Source organism: Acomys minous (genome assembly GCF_964271855.1).
Source record: "Acomys minous genome assembly, chromosome: 15".
In the NCBI taxonomy this organism is placed as follows: Eukaryota; Metazoa; Chordata; class Mammalia; order Rodentia; family Muridae; genus Acomys; species Acomys minous.
Genome location: NC_140497.1, coordinates 102,046,020 through 102,064,263, shown reverse-complemented (window position 1 = coordinate 102,064,263; position 18,244 = coordinate 102,046,020). Strand labels below are relative to the sequence as shown.

The following is an 18,244-nucleotide window of genomic DNA, read 5'->3' as shown; positions in this document are numbered from 1 at the left end:
TAAAGAACACACCTAACATTGACCTACACACACCTGTACGTTCACACACAGGTGCAATGCAAACATACACACACACACACACACACACACACACACACACACACACACACACAAACACCCCTAATCAAATAGTAAAGTTGGGTTTTTGGGGTTTTTTTTTGTTTTTGGGTTTTGGGTTTTTTGGGTCTGTTTGGTTTGGTTTTTCGAGACAGGGTCTCTCTGTGTAGCCTTTGGCTGTCCTGGACTTGCTTTGTAGACCAGGCTGGCCTCGAACTCTCAGTGATCTGCCTGCCTCTGCCTCCCAAGTGCTGGAATTAAAGGCGCAGGCCACCACAGTGTTAGGCATCTGGTGGATGCCATGAAGGCTGCTGCCCTGGGCCTCCACGTGCTAGATGAAGACCTGCAGGAAGTGAAGATCTGGCCCAAGGTTGCAGCTAGACACAGCTAAGTTAGGAACCGGGCTCCAGCCTAACTTGGGCTCACTTTCCAGAGCAGCAGTGGCTCACTGGGCAGCAGAGGGCTGGAATAGGATTATCTGTTTCCTGTTTTATTTTAATCTGGAAACTGTGTGAAGAGTGCGGTTTAAGGATGGGGGGGGGGCGGGCAGCGCTCCTGGCCAGGACCGACCGTTCACCACAGTCATCACAGACTCTGCCTACCCATGCAGGCTGAGCGATCGATTGCAGGCTTCCCTGGGTGCTACAGGCAGCAAGGGACAAGTGGAACTGAGACCTGTCCCTCTGGGTCCCTATGTTAGAGGCCAGGTTTCCAGGGTGATTGCCCAGTGAGCAGATGGGCAAACCAAGGTTGGCAGGCAAGCCCCATAGCCAAGCCGCTCTGCTGGGGAAGACTTACTCCAGCCCATCATTCTAGAAAATTGGTACAGCGTCAGGCCTTCCCTTCCCAATGTAGCCCAAGGTAACTTACCTCCCCTAGTTTGGTTTTTTGAGATGGATTCTCTCTGTTTTGTTTTCTTTTGGTTTTTCGAGACATGGTTTCTCTGTGTAGCCTTGGCTGTCCTGGACTCACTTTGTAGACCTGGCTGGCCTCGAACTCACAGTGATCCACCTGCCTCTGCCTCCCGAGTGCTGGGACTAAAGGCATGCCCCACCACGCCCGGCTGGATTCTCTCTGTTAGGTAGCCCTGGCTGTCCTAGACCTTGCTCAGACTCATAGAGATCAGCCTGTCTCTGCCTCCCGAGTGTTGGGATTAGAAGTGTGTGCCACCACCCAAGCACCAAACGTGTAATCCAGGCTGGCTTCAAACTCATGATCCTCCTGCCTCCACGTCTTGTCTCTTTAGTGTGCCTTACCAGCATGCATACCACAACTGGCCCAAGGTGGCTTTGAACTCCTAACCCTGCTCCTGCCTCCATGCTGATAAGAGGACCAGTATGCATCACTACCCTTGCTTTATGCAGCGCTGGAGAACCTTCAGCTCCCACCTCCAGCTGATACGTGGCCTGGGTATAGGCCAGGCTAGCCTCAAGCATAGGCCGGGCTAGCCCCAAGCATGTTGTTTACTTGCCTCAGGCTTTTAATGCCGGGGTTACAGACTATGGCTCTAATCCTGTAATCCCTCTTGCCTTTATTCCTTCTCATCCCAGGCTGGCCTAGAGCTTAGTATGTAGCAGAGGGTGACTTTGAACTGACGACTCTCTCCTTCCCCCTCCTGAGTTCTTGGGTCACAAGGCTAGCCAGCCTCAGTTTACCCGTCTGCTTACTGGTTGGCTATATGGGACTCCTGGGTTGCAGAATGTTCATCATTAGAGGCGTGGAGCGCCAACTCAGTCTCATGAGACTCCTCCGTTGACCAAGGTAACCCTTATGGCTGAGAGGTTGCCCTGGGCCACTACCACGGTGCTCCCAGCTTAGCAGTGCCGGGGCTGCACCCGGCACCCCAACCTCCATGCGGCGCGCACGCGCGGTCCCTTTAATGCCCCAAGCGCCCTCCTCCCCTTGCAGGCAGACGCCAGGATTGCGCTGCCCGTGGGACTTGCTGGCCAGACCGCTGTGCGCGTGCGCAGTCGGGAAGCGCACGGGTCGCTCGGCGGGGGCCACGACCAGGATGGTGAGTGTCATGCTGCACTGGGTTCCCGAATCTCTCATTTGTCTCTGTCTCTCTCCTCTCTGTCTCTCTCTACCCTCTCTTCTCGTCCTCTTGCCTGTTCTTTTTTTCTTTGGCACTTTCCCCTTCTCTGCTCCTCAGTGTCTCCCCCTTTATTTTGGGGGGCAGTGGGGGGGGAGGAGAGTGCTCACTTATTTCTTTTCCCTGTCTCTTCACACCAGTCTCCCCTTCCTCTAACTAAGTCTGTTTCTCTCTGCATCTCTGATTCTACGTCTCTGTCTCATCTCTTGATCTCGTCTCTGTGTCTCCATCTCTGTCTCTGAGTCTCTGTGTGTCTCCTCTCGGGGTCTCCGTTTCGGGGTCTCTCTCTCTGGGTCTTCATGTCTCGCCCCCACTAGCTCTCCCGGCCTGGATCGGTAGCCTGCTGTTTCCCCCTCCTCCCCCATCCTGTCCCGCTGTCCCCAGCCCCCGCTCAGGCTGCCGGGCTTGCTGCAGTCTCCTGGCGCGCGGATAACCTTGCGGCCCGGGTGCACGCTGCTGCTCCCCCTCCCGTGCGCTCCAGCTCCCGTAGCCGGGGCCGGGACTTAGGAAAAGGCGAGAGGTGTCACCTGACCCTCAGGCAGCTTCGCCGACCCTGTGCAGCTGGCCCCCTTTGGGGAGGGCAGGCGGAGCCAGGGGTGGTCAGGGCAGTGCAGCTGGACGCAGCTCCTGTGCCCGCAGGCGTGTGCTCCGGCGGCCCTCGGTCCCCGCGCGCTCTGGGCTGTCGCTTGGGGACTCCTGCTCCTGGTCCCCCTGCCTGCCGGGGCACAGCGTGGCAGGAAGAAAGTCGTGCACGTGCTGGGTGAGTCTTGTCCGCTGGCCGTCACCGCCCCCCTCCTCCGACACACACACACACACACACACACACACACACACACACACACACACACACACACAGTGGCCAACAGTGAACGACGGGGGTGGAGTCGGGTGGCGGATTGCGGTGGCCCTCTACACAGTATCCTCAGAGCTCCTTTCCCATCGTAGACCTACATCCCCTCTCTGGGTCCGGGTGCCCCCCCCACTTCCGCACCTTTGATCTCTGATTGGTCACCCGCAGAGGGCGAGTCCGGCTCCGTGGTGGTGCAGACGGCGCCCGGGCAGGTGGTGAGCCACCGCGGTGGCACCATCGTCTTACCCTGCCGTTACCACTATGAGGCGGCCGCCCACGGCCACGACGGCGTCCGCCTCAAGTGGACGAAGGTGGTAGACCCATTGGCTTTCGCCGACGTCTTCGTGGCTCTGGGTCCTCAGCATCGAGCTTTTGGTCCCTACCGAGGGCGAGCCCAGCTGCAGAACGACGGGCCAGGGGACGCCTCCCTGGTCCTCCGAAATGTCACCCTGCAGGACTACGGGCGCTATGAGTGCGAGGTCACCAACGAACTGGAGGATGACGCTGGCATGGTCAAGCTGGATCTGGAAGGTGACCGCAGCATGGGCAGAGAGAAAGGGGACCAACCGAACCAAGTTGTCGCCGTAGAGATTTTGTTGGGCAGAGGAATAGTTCATTTAAAAGTATCTATTATACCTTGTATTTATACGTATGTACGTGAGTGTATGCCACGTGTATGCATATGGTCGAGGCCGTAGAGGCCTCCGATCCCCTGGAGCTGGAGTCACAGGTGGTCGTGAGCTGCCTGGTCTCGGCGAGAGGAACAGAACTCTCATTGGCTGGACGTTTCTTCCACTCATGGCAAAGTCTCCTTATGTAGCCCTGCTGTCCTGGAACCCACTATTGTTTTTTCTTTCTTTCTTTCTTTCTTTCTTTCTTTCTTTCTTTCTTTTTCTGCTGCTGAGCTGTCTCTCCAGCCCCAGCTTTTATGATTGAGACACAGTTTAATGAGGCCCAAGTTGCCTTTGAACTCATGATTTTTAAAGAAAAAAAATCTTGATGGGGGAGGGAGGGCACGGTGCGCACGCACATGCACACCTGCTCTAGTGCTTTTATGGAGGTCACCAACAACGTGCAGACGGATTCTCTATTTCCACCAAGTAGGTCCTGGAATAGAGCTCTGGTTGTCAGGGTTCGTGGCAAATGCCCCTAGCTTCCGAGCCACTTCCCCGGCCTCCCTGGTCACTTTAACAATGGCGGATCATAGCAGCTGGCTTCATTCGATGCTTTCTGTTTGCCAGGCACTTAGCTGAGGGCTCTCTAGAGCGTCTCATTTAATTTCCCCAAATCCCCAAGGTAGACAGCTATTAACCTGGAGAGAAGCTGTCTCAAGGAAGCTGTGACGTTGCCCTGGGCATCTGTAAGTGAGGGATGTGGCCGAGATTCCGTGTCCGTCCATCATATTTGCATCCTGTCCTGGGATGGCTGAAAGCCCGAGATTCAGGCCGAGCCTGGTCCTTAAGCACAGAACCGCTCCAGAGCCGGGAGAAACAAATTCAGAGATGTCAGACTGAAGTCGGAAAGCACTTTGAATAATACTGGCATATCAAAGGGCTCAGCACCGTGCCCAATTTTCTCAGGAGGGGTCCTGCGCGCACAACAGGCATTTCCGGCTCCGAGGTCACTTTGGGAAGGGATTCAATCCTGGCGGGTTGTCAGAACGTTGAGACTGAGGAAGATTAAGAGTTGAGTTTTGACAGCCTGATGTGGTGGCGCAGGCCTATAATGGCAGCCCTCAGGAGACGGAAGCAGGTGGATCTGTGAGTTCGAGGCCAGCTTGGTCTACAGAGCAAGTCCAGGACAGCCAAGGCTACATAATGTCTCGAAGAAACAAAAATAAACAAACAAAAAAAAGTTGAGATTTGAAAGATGAATGAGTTAGGCTTGGGGCTGGAGAGATGGTTCAGTGGTTAAGAGCACTGTTTGCACCTCTGAAGGACCTGGGTTCCATTCCTAGCCCCCACATGGCAGCTCACAACTATCTGTAATCCCAGTTCCAAAGGATCTGACACCCCCACACCAATGCACATAAAATAAAATTAAATTAAAAAAAATTTTTTTAAGTGCTAGGCTGGTGGAGGAGGATAAAAAGAACATGACCATAGAAGAGGAGCAGACTTGATTAAAGTATGTTATGAGGCGGAACAAGTCCCAAACTTAAATCAAAGTACCCATAATGGGTGTGAGCCGGCCTGAGGTGCGGCTGGTTCTGAGGGCCAGAGAGAAGAATGAACTGGAAGGTTCTGGTTCATATAAGGTGCGTGAGTATCCGGGGCGGAGGGGAAGACTGACAAATTCCCATTCGTTTTCATCTAGGCGTGGTTTTCCCCTATCACCCGCGCGGAGGCCGCTACAAGATGACTTTCGCGGAAGCACAGCGCGCTTGCGCCGAACAAGATGGCATTCTGGCGTCCGCCGAGCAGCTGCACGCGGCCTGGCGCGATGGCCTGGACTGGTGCAATGCCGGATGGCTCCGCGATGGCTCCGTGCAGTACCCGGTGAGCCAGGCCCGGGAGGCCTGTGGCGGGGCTGGGAGCACTGGAGCTGCTGGCGGCACCACCGGGGGCGTGCGCAACTATGGATATCGTCACAACGCCGAGGAACGCTACGATGCCTTCTGCTTCACGTCCAACCTCCCGGGTGAGTTAAACCCTTTCTCAAGAAGTGGGTCTCTAGCGCTTAAGCCCCGCCCCCTGGAAGGAGACCGGTGCCCAGGGCTGCGGCCCCACTTCTCTGAAGTGAGCTCCCACCCTTAAATACATAGGCTCCCCCCATGAGGGAACCCTTCCCTCTTTTCTCTCTTCCCTGGAAGGAGGCCCACCCCTCAAATTCAAAAGACCCCTCCCTGAAGGGACACCTGCCTCTTATGCACCGGCCCTGACCCATGGGGGGTAGCCACACCCCTGGGCGCATAGCTCCGGCCACCTAGGAGGAGGCCCGCCCCAGGCGCATATGCCCCCTACAGGGAAACTCACCCCAAATGCACTATCTCTGACCCTTTGAGGAAGACTGGCCCTAACCGCCTAGGTCCTGCCTCAGAAACATAGACAAGAGTTTAAGCCCCATCCTTCAGGGCTTAGGCTCCTTTCTCTTGAGGGGAGACCCACCCCTGATAGGCTCTGCCCCAAGGAGAGAGGCCATTTCAAGTACATAGCCCCGCCCCCTAGAGGAAGGCCAGTCCGGAAAGCATAGACAGGGTCTTACCCCCCCTCCCCGCCGTGGTTGGAGGTCCGTTTCAAGAGTATAGACCCGGGCCAGGCATGGTGGCGCACGCCTTTAATCCCAGAACTCGGGAGGCGGAGGCAGGTGGATCTCTGTGAGTTCGAGGCCAGCCTGGTCTACAAAGCGAGTCCAGGACAGCCAAGGCTACACAGAGAAACCCTGCCTCGAACCCCTCCCCCACCCCGAAAAGAAAAGACTGTAGACCCGGTCCCTAAGAACACAGATCCTACGCCTAAGGCTGGGTCCACTGGCGAAAACTTTCCAAAAAGTAAGTCCCGCCCCAAATATAGGAGGCCTGCACAATGGACGGATATCTCCCCTGAAGTGCTTGGACTTTGCTTCCAAGAGCATCGGCCCCACCCCTAAGTGAACAGGCCCCGCCCCTCCTCCTTCCCGGGCGCTGCTAGGAAGGCGGCTTTCCAAGGCTGCCACAGGGGGGCAGTGAAATGCCACATAGCACCCGCAGCGCACGGGCAGATTGCAGGAATGGGTGCAGGAGCTCGGCGGGCCCATCCCCGGCCCGGTGCTGACGTGCTCCCGGGTCCCGCAGGCCGCGTGTTCTTCCTGAAGCCGCTGAGGCCGGTGGCCTTGGCCGGGGCGGCGCGTGCGTGCGCGGCGCGGGGTGCGACGGTGGCCAAGGTTGGGCAGCTGTTCGCCGCGTGGAAGCTGCAGCTGTTGGACCGCTGCACCGCAGGCTGGCTGGCGGATGGCAGCGCGCGCTACCCCATCGTGAATCCTCGAACTCGCTGCGGGGGCCCTCGGCCCGGCGTGCGTAGCCTCGGTTTCCCCGATGCCTCCCGACGCCTCTTCGGTGTCTACTGCTACCGCGCTCCGGGTGCCCCAGACCCGGCTCCAGGCGGCTGGGGCTGGGGCTGGGCGGGCGGAGGAGGCTGGGCTGGAGGGTCGAGGGACCCGGCTGCCTGGACCCCACTGCGTGTCTAAGACCTGGGAGAATCTTTTGGGGATGTTGGTGGCTGATCCAGTGGCCCATACGCAACTCCTGGATACAGCCCACGCCTCAGAGATCCCTTGAACCCATGACACACCCCTGCGGTGAGCTGCAGGCTGACCCAGCTACTTGTGGTCTTTGGACACTGAACACACCTCCTAAGGTTTCCTGGATATGTGACATACCCCTGTGGTGAACTGCAGGCTGACCCACCTGTTGTGGTCCTTGGTTGCTGACTATGGCGCCCTTTGAGGTTCCCTGAGAGTGGCCAACCCCACTTCTTTGGATAGTGGGTGCCCCGTGGTTCAGACTTTGTCTAGAAGGGCCACTTTCGTTCCCCCAACCCCACGATCCCAGTAGACTGGCAGGACCCCACGGTTTCCTAAAAATGAGCCACCCTTCTATGGCTTCCTGGAAAACAAGTGGACATTCCCCTCAGTCACCTGGAGGCTGGACCCCCAGGATTAACTGGAGACTGGCCACACAAACCGTCTGTGTTTCTCGGGAGCTGGAAAACTGGTCTTGGATAGTCAGCTGTCCTCTGACTTCTCCCCATCACCTGGTGAAGAAACAGAAAACTTACAGGTCACACAAGGTGGCTGCCCTGTGCTGGCAGGTTACCCACAGGCTGGGTGTTCCCACTCTTCCAGAGAGAGAATCTCTTTAAGTTTCCAAGGTAACATGCCTTGTGCCCAGGTCACTGTGGAGGACAGCCCCAACACCTCTTGCTTCATGGGAGAATGTCTCCAGCTGGCTCCCAGGGACAGTGGCCATGCCTACCCCTCAGGTATTTCTCTGGCCAGAGAGTAGACTCACCTGAATGTCCCTTCCCCAGGCTTCTTGGGGTCTGTCACCAAAGAGATCATTCCCAAAAATGTCACTTGCTATAGAGACAAGCTGCTCGGCTTTTTAAGGTCACAAGGGCCACCAATATGGCCTTACCTGTTCTCTCACCCGTAACACCCACTGAAAGAGCGCATCCAACCTTCCTCTGTAACCATGGCTACCACACGTTTCCTTTCTCACTGGCCTAGAGCCCAGACACCTACCACTCCATTTCTGGCTATCTCCCCCTCCCTCACCCCCGCGCCCGCCATGGATCTCCGTCTTCCCCACAGAGTGTCCTCAGGGTCACCCAGCATTCAGTTCTCCAGACCTCTCCATGGAAACAGCTGCCGCTTTCCCAAGGTGCACCTCCCACTCCTCTTGGCTGTCCAAGTCCCGCCCCCAGACCCCCTTGGACCTCACAACTGTTGCCATGGAGACCGAACTCTGGTGTCCAAGGTAACAGAAACACCTGTCCCTCCAAGGCTTTCCCTCCAGGGTCTTGTCCTGCCCAGCTGTCGCCATAGAGACCGTCAGTGTCTCCATGACAACTGACCTGCAGTTCTCAGGAACTTCTTGCTGCTGGCAGAGCACCTCCGACTGGAGCTGCTGACTGTGTTCCTCAGGCGCCTGACAAATATTCCTTCTTCACACGAGCTCAGGCGGGACTCCGCTTCCGGAGCAGCTGCCTAACGCCATCCCTTTGCATGATAAATTCTACCAGGCAGTTAGCTGAGCACGAGCCACCGCTGCAACCAACCCCCCCTCCAGCATTTTAATTATCTCCCCGCCCCCGCAGACGAGGAAACTGAGGCTGTGGTACTGCACAAGGCTGGAGCTTTCCTTCCTTGGAGATGAAAGAGGATGGGATGTTCCAAAAACCACCGATTCAACCGGTTTCTGAGGGCCCATGTGTGCTCAAGGGTCAAGACCAGCTCAAAGGCAGCCCAAAGACTGTGCATCCACAGGGCCATAGGGATGCAGGCGCTCCCAGCTCAGAGATGCTGCTAGTGCCCCTGCCCTCACCACCCCGCCTGCCCCACCCTTGAGACTGGAAGCCACGTGGCTGCGGGCTCAAACCCCACTTTTTGTTCTAAGGTGTGCGACCAAATGGCAGAACTTGCCCGGGCTGTTTTCTTCCCTGGAGTGGGACTGTGCTGAGGTCCCCATCAGTGCAGCCTGCAGCCCAGGGTCCAATAAACCGTTGTTCCTTCTAATGGATGAGAAACACGCCTGCCAGGTCCCTCTGTGTCAGTGCCGGGCCTTCTCAGACCTGACTGGAAGGCAGCTCACCTCCTTTCAGTGCCCCCTCCAACACAGAAACACAGAACGGCTTATCAGGTGTCAAGATTAGGACCCTGTGAGATACTGTCTGACCTCATGTGCACTGTGGTATGTGTGCATACGCAGAGATAAAATTTTAATGTAATAATGTAATTTTTGAAAAAGGTGTTAAGTCAGGATCTAGTTGTAGAATTGGGGTAACAATGTATTTTTCTTTTTCCAGCTTTTCTTTTTCTTTTTTCTTTTTTTTCTTGTTTTTTGAGACAGGGTTTCTCTGTGTATCCTTGGCTGTCTTGGACTTGCTTTGTAGAGCAGGCTGGCCTTGAACTCACATTGATCCACCTGCCTCTACTTCCCAGAGTAGTGGGATTAAAGCCATGAGCTACTATGACTGGCTTGTTTTTTTATTTTTATTTTTTATTTTTTTGTTTTTGTTTTTGTTTTTTGAGACAGGGTTTCTCTGTGTAGCCTTGCCTGTCCTGGACTCACTTTGTAGACCAAACTGACTTCAAACTCACAGTGATCTGCCCTCCTCTGCCTCCCAAGTACTGGGTTTACATGAGCGCGTCACCTTGCCTGGCCCAGCTTATAATTTTTTAAACTTTATTCTGGTTTCTTTGAGATAAGATTTCTTTGTGTGGCCCTGGCTGTCCTGGAACTCCTTATGTAGACCAGGCTGGTCTCAAACTCGGAGGTCTGCCTGCCTCTGCCTCCTGAGTGCTGGAATTAAAGGCATGCACCACCACCACCTGGCCGATTTTTATTTATTTTTAAGTGTATGTGTGTTTTGTCTGCACTTCATGTGTGCCTGGTGCCCTTGGAGGCCTGAAGAGGGAATTGGGACCCCTGAAACTAGGGTCATGGATGGTTGTGGTGCTGTCTTTGAACCCCAGTCCTCTGGAGGAACAGGCAGTGCTTTTACTCCCTGAGCCCTCTCTCCAGCCCTTAAATGTATTCTAGAGTGTGGGATGTGTACACGTGGCCAGAGAAAGAACATGAGTCTCAGTGGTTGGCATCCGTGAAGTCTTGGACCAATCAAGATTACTCTGAAAGGCCAGGCGTGGTGGCACACATCTATAATCCCAGCACTCTGAAAGGCAGAGGCAGGTGGATCTCTGCAAGTTTGAGGCCAGCCTGGTCTACAAACGAGTCCAGAACTGCCAAGGCAACACAGAAAAACCCTGTCTCAAAAACAAAGCAAGGGCTGGAGAGATGGCTCAGAGGTTAAGGGCACTGACTGCTCTTCTAAAAGTTCTGAGTTCAATTCCCAGCAACCACATTGTGGCTCACAACCATCTATAATGTGATCTGATGCCCTCTGCTGGCCTGCAGCATTACATGCAGGCAGAACAGTGTATAGATAATAAATAAATCTAAAAACAACAAACAAAAACCAAACAAACAACACAAGATTACTCTGGAAAACTGGCCATACCATTCTTGGCTGAGCTTGAAGAGGTAGCTCCACCTCTTTCACTCTCACCCAATGAAAATAAGAAACTTTACACACAAAAGAGAACTCAGTAGCTGGACCCCACATCAGGGCTGGGAAAAGGTTCATCTAGAAGCCTAATCCTGCTCTGATACATGCTGCCCCAACTCCCCAATACCACTCTGCAATCAGCTGGGGGTGGTGGTGCACACCTTTAATTCTAGAACTCTGGAAGCAGAGGCAGCAGATCTCCGAGTTCGAGGCCAGCCTGCTACACAGCAGTGGTTCTCAACCTGTGGGCCTCGACCCCCACCGGGGGCCACTTTATTATATAGCCTGCATACCAGATATTTACGTTGCAACTTATAACAGTAGCAAAACTACAGTTATGACGTAGCAATGAAATGATTCTATAGTGGAGGGGTCACCACAACACGAGGCACTGTATTAAAAAGGTGGCAGCTGGGGCTGGAGAGATGGCTCAGTGGTTAGGAGCGCCGCCTGCTCTTCCAAAGGTCCTGAGTTCAATTCCCAGCAAGCACATGGTGGCTCACAACCATCTAAAATGTAACCTGATGCCCTCTTCTGGCCTACAAGCAGACAACACTATATACATAATAAATAAAAATTAAAACAAAAAAAAGTGGCAGCTTTAGGAAGGTTGAGAACCACTGACCTACATGCGTTTAAGACCCTGTTTCAAAAGATAAGACACTCCGACCCCACATACAAAACCGAACCAAACCCTTTGTGATGTCCCCACCACGAAGGCCCAGCGGGAGCCCGTGCCTCTCTCCCACATGCAGACGAGGGGTTCTCACATAGCTGCCAGCAGTCACTGGTGTCCTGATGACAAGGTGGTTCTGTGGATGAAGGCAGTTGTCACCAAGCCTGATGTCCTGAGTTTGATCTGAAGGACCCCCTGTGTGGAAGGAGAGACGCTGACTCCCACAAGCTGCCTCTGGCCTCCACATCTGTGCTGTGGCTCCTATGGGCCTTTCTTTGCTGTTGTTTGGTTTGGTTTTCCAAGACAAGGTTTCTCTGTGTAGCCCTGGCTGTCCTGGAACTCACTCTATAGACCAGGCTGGCCTTGAACTCAGTGATCCACCTGCCTCTGCCTCCCAAGTCCTGAGGTTAAAGGTGTGTGCCACCACCACGCTTGGCTCACATTTCTTGTCCCACAATAGGCTGAGGCAGGAAGATTGCTATGAACAGGAGGCTAGCCTGGGCTATATACATTAAGGCAATCAGTCAATAGCAAACCCTCTAGCTCTGCAGGCAGTTCTTACCTGCACTTCTCCAGAGGTGTGTCGTTGTGTTTGCTTTCCTTCCCTGCTTCTGTCTGTTTCCGATGGGTCACCCAGGCTGGCGTAGCTCCGGCTGATCCCCCTGCCTCCACCCCTGCACTGCTGGCAGGATGATGTGTGCTTACAGCTGTTTCTAACCTACAGATGTGTGTGCCTTGGTTACCTTTCTCTCTGTGGCCAGATGTCGCAGAGTACATTAGGGGAGGGAGAGTTTATTAGGCATCAGTTTGAGGATACAGTCTGTCGCTCTGGCAATGTCCCCATGGCAGGTCACACAGGTCACATTGTGCCCACTGGGAGGAACAGAATGATGAGGTCTGCTGTTTGCCTCAATTCCTCCTTTGTCTGTGTGTGTAACGTTTCTTATTTTTGGGGGGCGGGGAAAGGACTCACTTCATGGTCCCGTCATGATCTCTTCTACCCCGTGGGCTGAATTAAAGCCCCTGGGCTTAGCCGCAAGCACCTCGACTGGCAGAGCCATCTTGCCAACCCCTGGCTGCTGTTTTCGAATAAACCCCTCACAGTTTTTCAGGATGGCTTTAGTCTTTTCTCTGTTTAAAACTTTGCCATGATTTCCCTCCTGGTCCAGCTCATGTTTGCCGCTGTCCCAACCACCTTGCCTGCCGTGCAGGTGTGCTCCTGGGTTCCCAGCAACTAGGAGGCTGGTGCAGGAAGAGCTGGAGTTTGAAGTCAACCCGGGACATGTAGTGAGACTCTGTTAAAGAAAAAAAAAAAGACACACAGAGAGAGAGGGGCAGGGTAGGGGCAGTGGTGGCACTCGCCTTTAATCCCGACACTCAGGAGGCAGAGGCAAGCGAATCTCTGAGTTTGAGGCCAGCCTGGTTTACAGGGTGAGTTCCAGGTCATCCAGGGGTACACAGAGAAACCCTGTCTTAAAAAAAAAACAAAACAAAAAAAAGACTCGGGAGGCAGAGGCAGGTGGATCTCTGAGTTCGAGGCCAGCAAGTCCAGGACAGCCAAGGCTACACAGAGAAACCCTGTCTTGAAAAACCAACAAAACAAAACAAAAAAAAAGGAGGTGAAAAAAGAAAAGAAAAAAAAAGATTCCATCCCTTCTGCCATCTTCTGCCTTGCCCTCCGCACCCTTGCAGTATACGGCTCCTGATGATGCTCAGGGGCTGTGCCTGTGACTCAAGTAGTGCCATGTCTGTACCCCAGTTAGCATTGTGCTCCTAGCATTCAGAGTTCCCAGAACCTCATACACCAAACCCGGCAGCTCATGCCTTTAGTCCCAGCACTGAGCAGACAGAGGTATACAGATCTCTGAGTTTGAGGGCAGCCTGGTCTACATAGAGAAACCCTGTCTTCAAAAACCAAGACAAAACAAAAGGAAAAGATCGGGAGTTCAAGATCACCCTCAGATATACACAGAATTCTGGGCCAGCCTGGGCTACATGAGTCATCTCTTCGAAGAAACACAGGTTCTCAGTGAATCCAGGCAAGCAAATGAATGGGTCAGAGGACAGTCTCAGGAGGCAACAAGCAAGTTGAACTGTTAAAAAATTTTTATTAAAATGTCCAAGAAGTACATTAACGTCCACAGTGTCAGATACCACAGATCCACGGAACATCGGAGCTCCCAGAAAAAAAAATTCAGCAAGAACCTGTAGCTGTGTACACACACACACACACACACACACACACACACACACACACACACACCGTGGAGATGAAGAGCTGAAGATGGGGGCCACCACTCCAGAAGAGCCCAGAGCCCTTCCTTTCAAAGAGCAGGTAGGGCTGGGGAGCAGCCACTGAGCTCCCAGCCGGCTACGCCCAGCAGGCCACGCCCCCTCCAGCCTTCAAGCTCAGGGCATTGCTGTGGTTCCTTCTGAACCACAAAAGGTTACTAAGAAGACAGCTGTGTCCCCAACCACAGCCAGAGGCTGGATTGACGGTGCTGTCTGCAGCAGGGACCATTAGGGATCAGGGTCCAGTTTGCTCCTCTCAATCATTTCCCATGCCTGCGTGTGTGTGTGTGTGTGTGTGTGTGTGTGTGTGTGTGTGTGTGTGTGCGCATGCGCGCAGCAAGTAAGAGGTTTCAAATTTGTTCTTCATACATAAAGCAAAGTTTAGAGCACAAATCAAGACCAGGGTTTGGGAATGGAGCTGAGTTGGTGGTATTTGTAGCTCAGTTGGTGGAGTGCTTGGAGCTCAGTTGGTAGAGTGCTTGGAGCTGTTGGTAGAGTGCTTGGAGCTCAGTTGGTAGAGTGCTTGGAGCTGTTGGTAGAGTGCTTGGAGCTCAGTTGGCAGAGTGCTTGGAGCTCAGTTGGTAGAGTGCTTGGAACTCAGCTGGTAGGGTGCTGTGGCTCAGTTGGTAGAGTGCTTGGAGCTCAGTTGACAGAGTGCTTGGAGCTCAGTTGACAGAGTGCTTGGAGCTCAGGTGTAGAACAGCTACCTAGTGTGCACAAAGCTCTGGGTTCTATTCAGCACTGTAGACACCAGTTATAGTGGTGCACACCTGTCATTCCAGCACTCAGAGGAAACCGAGGCAGAAGGATCAGGAGTTTAAGGTTATCGTCAGTTACACAATGAATTCAAGGCCATCCTGGGATACAAGAGGCCCTGTCTAAAACACAAAATGAACAACCGTAGGTGATTACAAAGCACAGAACAAAATCCTTCCTCTAGCACTGTACCTCTGTAACTTTGTCTTTCTCTTATCACCAAGTGTAAAATGGGAAACTATAGGCCACCTGGACTTCAGAGAGGACTGGGGGCGGGGGGTTGGGGGGGCCTTTTCACAAGGCTGGGGGTGGCTTCTACTCAGTAATGGCCCCAGGCTTTCATTACCTCCTGTCAGGGAAGCAGGCTCAGTAAACACTGTTCTGTCTATACTGATCCCTTAGGTAAGCCATACATTTGCTTAGGAAGAGCTGGACGTGGAGCCCAGGACCTGCACAGGTCTGGCTAAGCACTCACACCTGAGCTGACCTGCCGCGCCCCACCAGCTCCCACAGTTTTTTTAATTTTTAAATTATTTATTTTGTGCTTATGCAAGTATGTTTGGGGGGTATACATGGGTGGGGGTGGGCTGTGCCTGAGGGGATCGCCTGTGCTGCAGGACACATGTGGTGGTCAGATGGTAACTTTTAGGAGCTGGCTCTGGCCTTCCACGTGTTTCTGTCATGTGGCATCCTCCAGGCTAGCTGGCTCACGAATGTTCCCATCCCCACATCCTCTCTCGCTGCGATTGTGGGTTCTTGCCACCTACTTGGCTTTGCTTTTTTAAAACATGGGTTCCAGGGCTGTGCTCTGTGCACTGTGTGTTTAACAGAAATTCACGGATTCCACCCAGAGTGGAGAGGCTGAAGAGGACGGCAGCTCGGGAGACAAATCTCTGACCTTCTGAGTGCAGGACCCCATCCCTGGTTGGGGGGTCTTTTCTGGTGCAGATGGGAAGACGGGAGAAAAAGGTGGATTCTATCACATTTTTTCAAATGTAAAACTAAAAAGACACATGTCTTTTTTTTTTCTAAGACTGCTTGTCTCTCTCTACAATAGGACCGTGAAGAGGGGTCCCTTTCAAGTTGTAAGCATCACCAGATGGCCAGGCAGGAAGTGGGGCCAGGAATGGGCTGGACAGGGTGGGACCTGAGGCAGGGGTCTGTCTACTGAGGTCTGCTGAAAAGGTTTAGAAAAGACAGGCTCTGGGATAGAAACTGTGGCACCGTCTTGGTCCAGGCAGGAGGTTGTCTGTCTCCCTGAGAGATGGAGGGGAGGGATGAGGCGGTGGCATCCACTGTCTGCTCATTTCTACACACATGGGCAGGAGAGGTTTGTCATCACAAATCCACGGCATTGCCACCCCTCATGGTGCATGCCTGTCATCCCAGCACTCAGGCCGATTGCTGGGGGCTGAAACGCAGCCTGGGCTATAGAGTGAGAACCTCTGTCAATATAACAAAAGAGGATTGAGCATAGTAACCTCAGCATTCGGGAGACAGAGGCTGGCAGGTTGATACGTTCCAGGCAAGCCAGGGCTGCAGTGAGGCCCTGTCTCCAGACAAAAACATCCCTAAAACAGAACCACCATGCATGTCAGCACTGCACTAGGCCTGGGGGGAGTCAGCCCCTGCCCACCCCATATTGCTCCAAGTCACCTCCCTTCGGAAGCCAAGGAGGCCAGCGGCTCTAAGAAACATCACTAAAGTTCAGTACACGAGAGTTCCACACTAGATTTATGCACCAAGACCAAAGACCAGGGCTTAGTTAGTAGAGAGGGCACTTGCCTAGTACTCACAAGGCCCTGGGTACCATGTCCAGCACCAGATGAACCAGGCAGGTGTGGTGATGCAGAGGCAGAAGGATCATCCTTAGCTACAACAGTGAGTTCAAGGCCAGCCTAGTCTATGGGGTGGGGTGGGGTGAGGAGGGTGGGGGAAGAGGAAGAAGAAAGAAAGATTAAAAAAAAAAAAAGAGCCAGAGAGATGGAAGACCATCCTTGGGGGCCTGTGAAGACAGAGCAGTTTGTGTTTGCATGGCTGGGCCTCCACTAGCAAATGCTAAAACTTCACCCCAGATTCAGGATGGTCCACTGTTTACTAAGCCTGAATCTCTGGTGTGAAAGCCACTCCCCCAGAACGCACCGTTGCCTCTTGTGGACACGTAGTAAGCAGGTTTTTGGACTCTCTTTCCCATGACTGGGAGTTGATCCTAGAGGCTCACCAGACCAGAGCGGCCTCTGAGGCCTGGCCACCCGTGCCAGGAGGACATCAGTAGGGAAGGAGGGGGCGATCTGAGCTTTGTACAGAGGACCGCAAGGGTGTGGGGCTCAGGGGTGTCCCCCACCCTCTCTCTCTCTCTCTCTTGTGGCTGTCTGGGTTCTGGCTCCCCAGGAGGAGGTGAGGAGGTGCGGGAGCCTGTGCTTGCTTAGCCTGGCTCTTCAGCAGAGATCGGCTTCGTCCTTCCCCCAGTCCTCAGCTGGGTGTCGCTTGTGTTTCCTGTGCTCCTTGTGCGGTTTGTGATGTCGGTGCTGATGGTGGTGGTGTCTACGCATCCGATGTGAGCGCCTGGCTGCAGGGGTGGGAGAGACAGGAAAGGGGTGAAGATGGGTGGTGGGGTAGCGGGCTGTGGCTGTCCTCCTCAGGGGAATGGGAAGGGGGGGGGAAACGCGGGGGGGGGAAACGCGGGGGGGGGGAACGCGGGGGGGGAACGCGGGGGGGGGAACGCGGGGGGGGGAACGCGGGAGGGGGGGGAAACGCGGGGGGGGGACACGGGGGGAACGCGGGGGGGGAACGCGGGGGGGGGGGAACGCGGGAGGGGGGGGAAACGCGGGGGGGGAACGCGGGGGGGGGGGGGGAACGCGAACGCTGGGCAGGCCAGGGATGGTGACCTTGGGAGGCAGAGGCAGGAGGAACCCTGAGCCTCAAGGCTAGCAGGAGCTGCACGGTGAGACCTTGTCTCAAAACAGAAACAAAAACAAAACAAAACAAAACCTCCTGGGGCTGGAGAGATGGCTCAGGGGTTAAGAGCACTGCCTACTCTCCCAAAGGTCCTGAGTTCAATTCCCAGCAACTCCATGGTGGCTCACGACCATCTACAATGAGATCTGGCGCCCTCTTCTGGCCTGTATGCATACATGCAGGCAGAGCTCTGTATACATAATAAATACATAAATAAATCTTTTTAAAAAATAAAACAAAACAAAACCCCTAAAGAACCAAACCAAACCATACCAAACCAATACCTAGCTTGGCATGTAAGAGTCCAAAAACCAAAACAGTCCAAGCAGGCACAAGAATCCAGCAAAACAAGATCTTTATTTGAAGTAGGCAACAAAAACTGACCAGTCAGCAACGACAGCACAGATTCTGGGGACTGACTGCGTCTTCAAACGTTCATCTCTTCTTTTTTAAAAGGTTTATTTATTTATTCTTACAGATACAGTGCTCTGCCTACATGTATACCTGCAGGCCAGAAGAGGTCATCAGGTCACATTATAGATGGTTGTGAGCCACCATGTGGCTGCTGGGAGTTGAACTTAGGACCTCTGGAAGAGCAGGCAGTGCTCTTAACCTCTGAGCCATCTCTCCAGCCTCAAACGTTCATCTTAATAAGTATTTAAGGAGATGAGAGATGGCTCAGGGGTTAAGAGCACTGGCTGCTCTTCCAGAGGTCCTGAGTTCAATTCCCAGCAACCACAGGGTGGCTCACAACCATCTGTAATGTGATCTGATGCCCACTTCGGGTGTGCATGAAGACA

The 18,244-nt window shown here is 53.8% G+C and overlaps 2 protein-coding genes across 3 annotated transcripts in view; one reads left to right on the top strand and one right to left on the bottom strand.

Moving 5' to 3' along the window:
• Nucleotides 1-1,958: 1,958 nt before the first annotated feature.
• HAPLN4 (hyaluronan and proteoglycan link protein 4) lies at nucleotides 1,959-12,552 on the top strand. The gene is made up of 5 exons (XM_084759066.1): nucleotides 1,959-2,071; nucleotides 2,789-2,909; nucleotides 3,168-3,530; nucleotides 5,316-5,639; nucleotides 6,772-12,552. The coding sequence occupies exons 1-5, from the start codon at nucleotides 2,069-2,071 to the stop codon at nucleotides 7,161-7,163; spliced, it is 1,203 nt and encodes a 400-aa protein (XP_084615192.1). The 5' UTR covers nucleotides 1,959-2,068; the 3' UTR covers nucleotides 7,164-12,552.
• Nucleotides 12,553-13,526: 974 nt separating this feature from the next.
• NCAN (neurocan) overlaps nucleotides 13,527-18,244 on the bottom strand; it is a 32,623-nt gene continuing 27,905 nt past the window's right edge. For both annotated transcript variants that reach the window (XM_084759048.1, XM_084759047.1), the window contains one exon: nucleotides 13,527-17,055. In XM_084759048.1, the coding sequence (XP_084615174.1) occupies nucleotides 16,925-17,055 (131 nt within the window). In that variant the 3' untranslated portion in view covers nucleotides 13,527-16,924. The remainder of the gene's footprint in view (nucleotides 17,056-18,244) is intronic.

Bases quoted from the DNA above. Each gene is read 5' to 3' on its own strand.
- HAPLN4 (XM_084759066.1), top strand. The intron at 3,531-5,315 runs GTGACCGCAGCA...GTTTTCATCTAG, and splicing joins GGTCAAGCTGGATCTGGAAG to GCGTGGTTTTCCCCTATCAC. The intron at 5,640-6,771 runs GTGAGTTAAACC...CGGGTCCCGCAG, and splicing joins CTTCACGTCCAACCTCCCGG to GCCGCGTGTTCTTCCTGAAG.